Here is a 12427-nt window from a genome sequence, read left to right as displayed (position 1 = left end):
ACCGTCTCCGTGGGCTGTAGGCGTCCATTCTCCCTCTCCCGTGCCCCACACACCATTTCCGTGGGCTGTAGGCGTCCATTCTCCCTCTCCCATGCCCCACACACCGTCTCCGTGGGCTGTAGGCGTCCATTATCTCTCTCCCGTGCCCCACACACCGTCTCCGTGGGCTGTAGGCGTCCATTACCCTCTCCCGTGCCCCACACACCGTCTCCGTGGGCTGTAGGCGTCCATTCTCCCTCTCCCGTGCCCCACACGCCGTCTCCGTGGGCTGTAGGCGTCCATTACCCTCTCCCGTGTCCCACACGCCGTCCCCATGGGCTGTAGGCGTCCATTCTCCCTCTCCCGTGCCCCACATGCCGTCCCCGTGGGCTGTAGGCATCCATTCTCCCTCTCCCGTGTCCCACACACCGTCTCCGTGGGCTGCAGGCGTCCATGATCCCTCTCCCGTGCCCCACACACCGTCTCCGTGGGCTGTAGGCGTCCATTCTCCCTCTCCCGTGTCCCACACGCCGTCTCCGTGGGCTGTAGGCGTCCATTCTCCCTCTCCCGTGCCCCACACGCCGTCTCCGTGGGCTGTAGGCGTCCATTCTCCCTCTCCCGTGCCCCACACACCGTCTCCGTGGGCTGTAGGCGTCCATGATCCCTCTCCCGTGCCCCACACACCGTCTCCGTGGGCTGTAGGCGTCCATTCTCCCTCTCCTGTGCCCCACACACCGTCTCCGTGGGCTGCAGGCGTCCATTCTCCCTCTCCCGTGCCCCACACACCCTCTCCGTGGGCTGTAGGCGTCCATGATCCCTCTCCCGTAACCCCCAGTCCATGGAGCCTGTGTCTCTCCAGTTCCCTTTCTCCCCCATTCCAGAGACTCCCCGGGTTTGCTTCCCCCCGCCCCGCCCCCACCGCGGGGGTGTCACCTACCGCTCCTCAGTTCCTCTCCTCTGCTCCTCAGGGATAAAGTCAGGGGCCAAACTGCCCTTCCCCACTAAAGCGTTCTTGCAACCTGTTGGGATTGTGCTTTTCCGGCAACTGTCGTCTGTTTGGCTCCAGCAAACCCTTACAGGACTTTTTTTCTTAGGCTGGACGTCCCTTCACTGACATCACAAAGGAAACTAATATACTAAAGTACACTTATGCAAACATTTCCCCAAACCAGGATTGACGGGATAGCCGCGTAAGGTACGCACTTCTTTATTAAGGGTGATAAATCAGGGCGCAGCGCCCAGGTCTGGTGACCCCCGTCCTTTGGAAGCCGCAGTGAGCGCACACAGTATTTCATGCTCTCTGCACAACTCTCACAGGATGGGAAAGTAGCCGTGATTCCTGCGGGGGTTGGGGGGGGAGTCCCCAGGGCTGCGGGCCCCACCCGCCCGCCTCGGTCTGTGACCCACCTTTGCAACAGAGGGAATGCTCAGTGTCGGTGCGAGGGGAGGGGCAGAAAAGGTGGAACTCCCTTCCAGTCCCAGGTCACTGTCCCCCCGCCCAACCCTGATTTCTGTTTGTGGACCCCTGCCCTGTGCTTGTGCTCAGAGCTGCCTCTGTCGTCCCCTTCCCAGATCTTCTTTCTCGGCAACCCCGGGAGGGGCTGCACGGCCCCCCACTCAGGACGGTGCTGGGTGGGCAGGCAGCTTCTTAGCCTCCGCACATGAGCAAGAGGAGCAGCTCTGAGAGTCCTGGGCGTGAGAGAGGCGCACGGCCCACGTCTCTTCTACAATGGGAAGGGGCCTCCCCGAGAAGTGCCCTGTGGCTCCTGGGGGGCACTGCTCCCACCAAGGGCTCCCTGAGGGTGGTTCAGGGGGTTCTGGCCCCTCTAGCCCCCTCCCGACCCCCCCTCCCCACGGCAAAAGCGAGAGGTGAGTGGGAAGGGGCAAGCCTACCTTCGGGTTCCTCCACGCTGCTGGCTGCAGTGGTCGGCGGGGCCACGGGGATCTCTGCGAGGTTCAGGGCGGGAGGAAGGAGAGCAAGGTGAGACGACATTTCTGACCTTAGGGAAGGAAGAGCACGGCGCAGACCCCTCCCGCCCTTCCTGGGCCCCCACCGGGCACGGCGCAGACCCCTCCCACTCTTCCTGGGCCCCCACCGGGCACGGCGCAGACCCCTCCCACCCGTCCTGGGCCCCCCCGCCCCCCCATGGCCCCCCACAGCCCCCCAGCTCCGGAGGAGGCTGGTCAGGGCGGAGGAGAACGCTGGCGTGGGTGCCCGGGCACACGGCCTTGTTCTCCCACAGAGCTGGTCCCTCCACCGGGCAGGGACGTGCCTCCGTGTTAAAGAAGGACAGGAATGGGAAGGAGGCAAGACGGCAGACAGTGAGGAGAGCTGAGCCCGCCCCTGAGCCGGGGCCAGCCTTGTGTGTGCGCGCACGCACGTGCGCCTGCGCTGTGGCTCGCTCGACTTTCTGCTCAGCCCCTGGGGTGGCAGAGAGGGGCTCTGGTCACGGTGTGGCTGTCTCGGCCCTGCTCACATCCTTGGCAGGGGAAGCGCCCACAGCAGGGGTGGCACGTCCGGGGGTTGGGAGGGGTCTTACACACGCAAAGAGGGACCTACCCCCCTGCCCAGGTTCCCAGGGGCACACCTCACAAGCTAAGGCTCAGTCTCGGGGGGCAGTACAGACTGACGACACACGGAAGACCTAGGGGCCTGATGGGAGCGTGCGCTTATGGGGGTCGCTCTGTTTCTACCCAGAATGGCAGCTGGTTCCGACAAGCTCCTGGCTCCAGCTCTGCACTCCCAGACAGCAACGGCAGGCAGCACTGCCCAGTGTCCTCTGTCTGCAGGAGGCCAAACCAAGGACCACAGGCCCTGAGGGGCAGGGACTCCCCTGGCGGGTGACACGTGAACAAGGGGTCACAGAGCCCTCCCTCCACAAGTCCTGATGATTCTGGTCACCACCTCACGGTTTGGGTAAGCCCTCCCTTGGACCCCCAGATCAGCAGGGGCTGGTGCCTGGGGGGACGGAGATGGACACACAGCCTGGGTCAAACCTTGTTCTGGAGGGACACCTGCCCAGCAACAACAGCCCACAGCGCCCTGGTGCAGCAGCCCATCAAGAAGCCGGCCCTGACACCAGGCCCTCTTTTAATCCCTACGTGCTGCCCGGTCCCGGAAGAAACACTCCCTCCGGAGGGAACGTCCGAGTGGTCCGGCCTCACCCTGCAAGTCCACTAACGGAGTGCAGGCCAGCGGCAACGGGGCCACACTGTCCTCAGGCCTGGCACCCGGGTGTGGGCAGGGGGCCTGTGGCTCTCAGGGCTGTGACCGCACAGGGCACAAGGCCTCCAGGCCACATCTGGGCGCCTGCAGCGGGCGCCCTCAGGAAGAGCTCACGGAAACCCCAGAAGGGAGACCCAGGTCTGCGGGCTGTTGGTGGGAGAGCTCTCCTGGCCGCAACCTGCCCTTTGCAAGACGCCGGGAGAAGGCCCCGAGCGTGTCAGGAAGCAGGAGCTCCCGCTGTCTGTCTCTGAGTCCGAAACACGCGCTCCACTGCGGGGCCTGCCTCCAGGCAACTGGCAACATGGCTTCCCGCCACCTCTGAGCAGCCTGACAGCCCTCGGCCCCCTGCAGAAGGGGACCTCCTCATTTTTCCCCGTGTTCGTAATCCCGGATGGCGGCACTAATTTCCTCCCAGCACCCTGAAAGTGGTCACTTTGCAGCTTTTTGCATGTTTGGCAAAGAAGGATTTTTGGAAGTTGCGAGATTCTGGCAATCAGACGTTGTTGTGAAAACCAGTTCACCTGGGTCTGCCCTGGATGGACGCTGAGCTCAATTCCCCGGGGCTGGGACTCGGATTACCTGCCGTTACTGGATCCCCGTGAACACCTGCGGACACATGTCCTGAGGTAGGAGCTGGTCAGCCTGCTGGCAGGGCCGCAGCCCGATGTGTGCTGGAAGTGAAGGGCACACTGGCTCGGGCGGGGGAGTGCAGGGTGTCGAGGCTCTCGCCGCTGTGTGTGTGTGCCCGCTGTGAGTGTGTGTGTGTGTATGTGTGAGTGTGTGTGTGTGTGTGTGAGTGTGTGTGTGAGTGTGTGTGTGTGAGTGTGTGTGAGTGTGTGTGTGTGAGTGTGTGTGTGTGAGTGTGTGTGTGTGAGTGTGTGTGTGTGAGTGTGTGTGTGTGTGAGTGTGTGTGTGAGTGTGTGTGTGTGAGTGTGTGTGTGTGAGTGTGTGTGTGTGTGTGAGTGTGTGTGTGAGTGTGTGTGTGTGTGTGTGAGTGTGTGTGTGCTGGAAGTGAAGGGCACACTGGCTCGGGCAGGGGAGCGCAGGGTGTCGGGCTCTCGCCTGTGTGAGTGTGTGTGTGTGTGTGTGTGTGTGTGTGTGGCGGGGAGGAGTGTCCTGCAAGGTCCGTGGGGACCATGCCAAGGACCTCAAGGGGCTGCTGGGGTGGGTCACCCCAGCCTCCTGCTTGCGTGCACAGTTGTGATTGGACATGGAACTTTCCTGTCATTTTCACATGTCACGGAACAGTGTTCTCTGGGGGTTGGTTTGTTTGTTTGTTTCAATCATCTGCCACACAAAACCAGGTAGCGGCCGACCTCCCAGGCCAGGTGTGCTAACCCGGGTCTAGAGAAGCAGACTTCATCTCAGGATGAGATCCCGGGACCATTCTGGGCTCAGGACGGTCCCCACAGGGAATCAAGAGGCCGAGGCTGGGTCCGGCTATCAGCCAGGCTTGACGTCCGCCCAGGGCTAATTCTCGGCGTGTGCACCTGTGTGATCCTACCAGTTACAGGGCACTAGCCCAGTGGAGCCAGGGCCCCTGAAAGACCTCTGCCACCTTGCTCACTGCGCTTCCAAATCCCAGCACTAAGGGGCAGTGGCTGGCCAGACGGGGCCCCTGGGACCCTCAGGGCTGCTCCATCCTTCATCAGGCCCACGGGAACCCCGTCCAGCTCCCCTCAAAGGCTTTGTGTGGGTCAGTCCTTTCTGGTCTGAATCTGCCAGGGGCAGGGGTGTTGGAGTTCCCACAGCAGAAAAAGCCCGGGCGTGGGCCGTCCCCAGGTCCAAGGTCAAGGGGGCATACGGAAACAGGAGCTAGGCGTGGGGGGGGGGGGGGCTTGCTCCTACCCAGAAGCAGGAGACTCAGTTTTTGTCAGAATAGCCGGGCTGGCTCTGCTGAGCTCCGGCGGCTTCTGTAAGAACCCCACGGGCTCAGGGTCTCACACGGGGACCCACGGAGCACAGGAGCCGTGTCCATGAATGCTACACTCCCCGGGGGTCGGTGACCAGCCTCTGAAAAGCCCCCCAGCCCCGGCCGCCCGCCCCCAAGCTGGAGCCTCGGGGAACAGGGGCCGCGCACATACTTATGCAGGGGGCGATCGGAGAGCGGCTCTGCTGGTAGCCCTTGGCACAGCGGTTGCAGGTGATGCCCGTCACGCCATCCTTGCAGGGACACTGGCCGGTGGTCTGGTTGCAGGTTTTGCCAGCAGCGCCCACGGGGTGGCAATCGCAGGCTGTGGAGGACAAACAACCGGAGGGTCGGAAGGCAGGCAGGGGCCGGGGCACACCCTCCCCCGGGCCTCTCCCCAAGCAGGGGCAGCCCGTGCACCCCACCCCAGGGGGAGAGCAGGAATGGGGGAGCAGGCCCAGCCAAGCCCACACACATTCCAGCAGCTCTGGTCACTGGCCACCTGCCCACCTGGAACTGGGGAGTGGAAATCAGAATGGACGGACTTGAAAGGACTGTTCTGGTGCAGGAAAGTGAACTTGGGGGCCTTGCCAAGGGCCAGAGATGAAGGCCTACGTTCAAGCACGCCTTCAGGAGCCAAGGGCCAGAGATGAAGGCCTAGTTCAAGCACGCCTTCAGGAGCGCAAGGTCTGACCGTAAGCATGACCGTGGGCGGAGACTCAGAACTGGGAGGGGCACCTTCTCTCCACGGGCTAAGTTTGCGCCTTCTCACTCCTCAGCCCCTGCCGGCCCTGGGCCCCCGGGGAACTTCCTTGCTGTCCCTCTGGGTGGGAGGGACAGGCTATGGAGCAGAGGGAGCCCTGGGCTTCGCCAGGCCAGAGGGACTCACCAAGGAGGCTGCTGCCCGCCCCCCCCCAACCCCTGCTCTGCCCACCCTCCCTGCTTTGCAGCTGGGCTGAGGCTGAGGCTTCTGGATCACAAAACCCGTAAGCGGTGGGAAGAGTCACAGTAATCATTTATTTGAGCATCTGATTACATGTGCAAAGACCAGGAGGTGAAGGCATCCTCCCCCCAGGGGTCTCACAGAAAGGGAACAGCCAAGCTGGGCAGAGAAGGGAGGCCTTGATTCTCGGGCCAGTGGCCACTGCACCAAAGAGCAGGCCCCACGCCCACCCTCCTGGTTTGCAAAGGGCTGGAGAGCTAGGGCTGCACATTCTGTCACCCTGCACCCCTAAAGCTCCCTCCCTGTGCTCCGAGGACCCAATTCCAGTGATGCAGCGGCCAGAGGACACTAGAGGGACATCCCCACTGCTATAAACTGAACATCTGTATCCCCCCAAATTCATATGTTCAACCCCTAACAAATTCATATGTTCAACCCCTAACCCACTATAATGGTATTAGGAGGCAGGGCCCTGGGGAGGTAATTAGGTTTAGATGAGGTCACCAGGGCGGGATCCTCCTGGTAGGATTAGTGCCCTTATAAGAGGAGGGAGGGAGGGAGGGAAGGAGAGAGAGAGAGAGAGAGAGAGAGAGAAAGAGAGATGGGGAGAGAGAGAAAGACCTTCACAAGCACACAGCCAGAAGGCAGCCATCTGCAGACAAACTGCAGGCACCTTGGTCTAAGCCTCACTCCCCGTCTGCAGTGCTTTGTTACAGCAGCCTGAGCCAACCGAGACACCCACCCGCCTGACGCAGGACAAGAACTGCTGCAGCAGCAACACAGGACGGGAGTCCCTGCGGGTCTCGACCCCTGATCCAGGGAGCAGACTCAGTGTGAGTGGGGAGGGAAGACGGGCCAAGGAAGCAAATGTTCGCCTCGCCCCCCCCTGCCCCTCCCTCGCACCCCCCCGCCCCTCCCTCGCCCCCCCCGCCCCTCCCTCGCCCCCCCGCCCCTCCCTCGCCCCCCCCCCGCCCCTCCCCTAAGGGAAGGAGAGGCGGCTGTCTTCAGGAAGGGTGCCTCCAGGGAAGTGGAGGTGGGTCTGCCCGTGGAAACAGGGCCTCTCGCAGCCAGCCCCGGGGGCCGGGGTGGCCATGAGAATTAGGAAGGGGAAGGAGGGAGGAGGGGGGAGCAGAAAGCTGAGGAATGTGAGGAATTGTTTGTTGAAGTTGTGTCTGGACACATGAGACCTTCTTGAAAACTCTCGTAGGAGTGGCAGCCTGGTCGTGGTGCTCCCTGACAGGTGAGGGACAGGCCGGGGACACAGGTGCAGGACGGCAGGCCCTGCTGGGCTGTGTGTGGGCTTCTCATTGCTGGGTCCACAGGAGCAGGACGGACGGTCCAGTCTTGTCCCTGTAGATGCAGTGATGCTGCCCGAAATTCAGGTGCATCTCCTACTGCTGCTTTCTTCTTGGGTTTTTTTTTTTGTGTGTGTGTTCTTTTTGGGTTTTTGTTTTGTTTTTCGGTTTTGTTTGTTTGTTTGTAACTCGGTATGAAAAGACGCAGCCTGGATTCAGGCTGTGGGTGATGTGAGGAGGGAAGGGCTGGAAGACCCACACTGACCTTTCCCTCGGGGCCCCCAAACCCATCCCTGTGACGGGGACGGCGGTCAGCACGGGCGGCACCTCTCAGCTGGCCACCTGGAAGCAGATGGCCACTGCTCAGGACCCTATTATCCGAGCTCCTGACCCGGCCAGCACCAGCCGGATGTGGCCCTGAGGCTCCTGCCAGCCACGCCCCTTGGCCTATTTTCACAGGTTTGCTGGCAGCGCTCAGACGCACGCCAAGACGTCCTCCCTCCCAAGCTGACAAACAAAGCTGGGCCCCCTTAACTTCAGGATCCTGGGACTTGGCCGGACGGAGGTCACTAAAGGCTGCTGGGCACTGAAGAGTCAGACCGAAGTCGTCCACGAGCACCATCATCGGTCCGGATGATCTTGAACGTGGCAGAAGCTGGCCCAGAGCAGAAGTGGGGGGAGGGCAAGGGAGGACCCCGCCGCTGGTGACGTCTCAGCTGCACCAGCTGAGGTCAGGTGGAACTGACGGCCTGGCAGCTGTGTCCACTGGCTGGAACCTTCCTAAGGGCCCATCCTTGGATTCAAGGAGGGGATGCTTTCATCTTGGCTTCCAAATCTTCTTCCCAAGATTCTGCAAAGACTTTGACCAGCAGGCCCCTTAGCCTGGTCTACCGGAAGCGGTGAGCTAACTGTGCTTCCACACAAACCAATGTTCCGGGAAGAAAAGCCATCCAAGTCCCATAAGGTAGGTGGGTGGAGTGCTCGAAAGTTACTCTGGCCACTTCCAGGCAGTGGGACCATCAAGAGGCGGAGAATTTCTCCAGCATAGCGGCACCACCCAGACAACACCTTCCATGTGTCCACACTCTCACAGCTGTCAGCTCTGTGGGTCACATCTGCCTGTGAAACTGGCATGGCCACTCGGAGGAGGGGACGCGGGCTGGCAGGAAAAACTGCAGGCAGGAGGAAGGCCACATGGGAGACGGAGAGTGCTGATCTCTGGGGGGGGGGGGTCACAGAGGCCCTCGCCCTCCCTGGACGCCCCCTCTTACTGCTCATTCTGCAAGGAGAAATTCATGCTTAAACTTGTGGAAACCAAAGCTAGATGGTTTTGTTATGCACGGCCAAAAGCAATCCTAACAGGCAGACCTGCATTGCATTCCAAGTAAGGACTCTTCCCATGATCCTATTTATAAGGAACGTCCAAATTATCCCTTCGCGCCAAGAACTGATGGATGGCAGTGCCTTACCGTGGGTCCTGTACAGCCTGGGACAAGAGAATTTGGCAAACAGTATCAAAGGGGGAGGGGGTGGTTCTGAGGTACCCAACAGATTTAAAGGAGGCCCCAGGCCCTGGCCCCTAGGGACAGAATGCCAAAGGAACCCTGCTGTATTTCTTCAGCCCTGACACACAGACACACACACATAGAGGAACCCAGGTGAGGACAGAGACTCACACTTGCACCGTGGGGAGGGCCGGGGCTGGGGTGCAGAGAACGTGGAACTCAGCTGAGTGGAGGTCTTCCTTGCAGGGGGTCTGGGGAGGGGCCGGAGAGAGCCCCCCTGACTCCAGAACCTGGTCTGGCTCAGAACCTCTTCCGCCACAGGACAACGAGTGACTCCCATTTCTCCAGAAGTCGGCCACCTGTCTCGGTAGAGGCCAACCCCGGCACGGCAGGTCACCTTGTTTGCACAGACCAGGCAGCGCCTGGTCACGGGGAACAACCTACTCCAGGGTGTTTCCATCAAGAGGAAGGTGAGCCCAGGCGGTAGCTCAGGGCCCTGGGACGGCGGCAGGATTCGGTGTCTCACCAACGAGGCGGGCCGGAGGCCTCCGGGTGCAGAGCAGCCCGACTGCCCCAGCTCTGGGCCACCAGACAGGGACAGACGCTCGGGGCACACGGGGGGTTTCAGACGGGCGTCGGAGACCCAGGGCCAAGCCTGTCCTGCCAGAAATTCCGTGTGACCCTGGCTTTAGTGTGTCACTTGCTCGGGACCTCAGGTGGCACATCTGTAAGGACAGAGGTCTACACTCCCACTAATGTCACTTCCAACGTAACAGCCTAAGGCTCGGTGTCTCTATGGCTCCAAGGACCCAGGGCGGCGGCCCGAGCCCTGGACTGCCACCCCCTCAGCTGCAGTTCACGGCAGCGTCCTGGCCCAGGGTGCAGGGGAAGTGCTCACTTACGTCGCCGGACACGTCAGGCCTTCCACCCACACCCAGGCTCGCCCCCGGGGAGTGCCAGGACCTCCTCGCTGAGACTCGGTTTCTCCGTCAGCTGAGAGGACAGCCAGGGTTTCTGAGAGCCCTGGCGGAGCTGACCGGGCAGGCAGACGGTGCTGACCCCAGGCCGCTGGTCTCGATCCCGTTCCCCCCGACGCTCTGCTCCGGCTCCCCAAGGGCCCAAGGCCTCCTCAGGGAGCGACGCAGGCCTGCGGCTGGCCCCTCACCACAGCCCACACCGTGGCTTTTGGGAATCCATCCCGGGCTCCTATCAGGAGGTCTGGCTACTTTTTTTTGAAGACCTGGTCCCAGGGGCCTTTGGGGACAGGCAGGACTTTGAAATGGCAGTGATTCCAGGACATAAGAGAGGGGAGCTACCCCCTGGAGCAGGGGGGTGGGAGAGGGAACAGACAGGAGGGTGGGAGACGGAACCACCAGAGCACCGGTCCTCACTTCAGACGCCACCACCCGGACCGCCAGCCAGGCGTGACGCAGAGCTTTGGGCCTGAACTCGTGCTGTGGGCTGAAAATTATGTACCCCCAGAATTCAAGTGTCTCAAATCCTAACCCCAGTATTTCAGAACGTGACTCTATTTCAAGATAAGGCTTTTAAAGAGGTAATTAAGATGAAGTCATTAGGGTGGGCCCTAATCCAATTTAATTAGTGGCTTTCTTGTCCTTTAGGAAGAACGGGTCCAAACACCAGGTGCTGGAGGCAGGCCCTTCGCAACCACGGTCCCATGGGGAAATAGCCTTCCTAGTACTCGCTAAGACACCAAAGGGTAGAGGAGTTAGGCAGAGATGCTGCCCTGCCCTGAGTCCTGGGACACAGCTCTCAGTGAATGTCGCTGCTCCCTAAATCCTGGGACATAGCTCTCAGCGCATGTCGCTGCTCCCTGAATCCTGGGACACAGCTCTCAGCGCATGTTGCTGCTCCCTAAATCCTGGGACACAGCCCTCAGTGAATGTCGCTTGCTCCCTGAATCCTGGGACACAGCTCTCAGTGAATGTCGCTGCTCCCTAAATCCTGGGACACAGCTCTCAGTGCATGTCGCTGCTCCCTGAATCCTGGGACACAGCTCTCAGTGCATGTCGCTGCTCCCTAGAGCCAACCCGGAGGCTGCCTGGGACTCTGAGGCCTGCCGGTCATCCCGAGGTGTGTAACTGCCCGGGGAACTCGGTTAGGGTGCAACATCCTTCTCCGCTTTAAGTAAGACTGGTCTGCGTATCCGGACATCAGTCACAAAGAAAACAGGAGTGTGCGACAGCGTTAGGACAAATCTTCCCATGAGCGGGCCCCGCCCTCCCTCGACCCCCACCATCAGCCCACGGGCCCAGCAGCCCTCTCCTGCTCTGGACGTTAGCGCTGCTCTCTCTCTGCTCAGACTCCCCATCACTGTTTACCCTCAGCCCAGGTCTCGTCTCAAATGTCCTGTCCTGTCCTCAAAGAGGTCCTCCCGGCCACCTTGTAGAGCGGCTCACCCACTCACTCTCTCTCTTTCTGCTCTCTTCCCTGCCTCCATGTAACTCACCACAATTTATAATACTCTTTTCTTCTTCTTCTTCCTCTTCTTCTTCTTCTTCTTCCTCTTCCTCTCCTCCTCCTCCTCCTCTTCTTCTTCTTCTTCTTCCTCTTCCTCTCCTCCTCCTCCTCCTCTTCTTCTTCTTCTTCTTCCTCTTCCTCTTCCTCCTCCTCTTCTTCTTCCTCTTCCTCTCCTCCTCCTCTTCCTTCTTCTTCTTCTCCTCTTCCTCCTCCTCCTTCTTCTTCCTCTCCTCCTCCTCCTTCTTCTTCTTCTTCCTCCTCTTCTTCTTCCTCTTCTTCTCCTTCTTCTTCTTCTTCCTCCTACTCTTCTTCTTCCTATTCTTCTCCTCCTCCTTTCTCCTCCTCCTCCTCCTTCTTCCTCTCCTCCTCCTCCTTCTTCTTCTTCCTCTCCTCCTCCTCTTCCTTCTTCTTCTTTCTCTTCTCCTCTTCCTCCTCCTCCTCCTCCTCCTCCTCCTCCTCCTCCTCCTCCTTCTATGTTTACGGTCAACCTCCCCCTGCCCCCGACCAGGGAGCAGGCTCCGAGGGAACGTGTCTGTCTTGGCCTGCACTGTCAGCCCAGCTCCCGCATATAACAGGTGTTGGATAAATACTGGCGACCTGGATGAACAGTCGGGGCCGACATGCCATCCTCTCCACCCTGTGACTCTGGAGAGAGGCAGCGGGCGCGCGAGGAAGAGCGGCCCTTCCTATCCTAGATCAGCGCAGCCGAGCTGCAGGACACGCCCTGCTCCTAGCTTCTCCGTGCTAACGAGGGGCCAGAAGCATTCAGATCCGCAGGTAATCCACCAGCTTCGTCCCAGCTGTCTGTGTCCACCGCCTCCCAGGCCATGCTCATCTTTCTCCCAGCAGTTGCTAACGAGGCACAAAAGAATAAATGTTTCAAGTCGCCTGCCACTTTCCAAGCAAGATGCAGACAGCGGGAAGCAGAAGGGGAGGGGAGCCCCGGAACCCCACACTGGGTATCGGGTCCTCCTGTCCTAGTTCACGCTAGTCCTCCTGCACCTGACTTACAGCCGAGGGGAAGGGCGTGGTTCCTACAGCTGGTTCCCAAAGGGGCAGGGGGCAGGTGAGGGAGTGGGCGTGTGCCCA

The 12427-nt window shown here is 60.6% G+C and overlaps 1 protein-coding gene across 1 annotated transcript in view; it reads right to left on the bottom strand.

The window, feature by feature from the left end:
* Positions 1 to 12427, bottom strand: part of LOC136392592 (netrin-1) — a 200401-nt gene that overhangs the window by 52893 nt on the left and 135081 nt on the right. The window contains exons 4-5 of the mRNA XM_066364869.1: positions 5290 to 5439; positions 1873 to 1926 (exon numbers count right to left, since the gene is read on the bottom strand). Coding sequence (XP_066220966.1) covers positions 1873 to 1926; positions 5290 to 5439 — 204 coding nt within the window. The remainder of the gene's footprint in view (positions 1 to 1872; positions 1927 to 5289; positions 5440 to 12427) is intronic.

The sequence above is a fragment of the Saccopteryx leptura genome, chromosome 2 (genome assembly GCF_036850995.1).
Source record: "Saccopteryx leptura isolate mSacLep1 chromosome 2, mSacLep1_pri_phased_curated, whole genome shotgun sequence".
NCBI lineage: Eukaryota > Metazoa > Chordata > Mammalia > Chiroptera > Emballonuridae > Saccopteryx > Saccopteryx leptura.
Note: the sequence above shows the minus strand (reverse complement) of the source record. Positions and strands in the feature narration are given on the sequence as shown.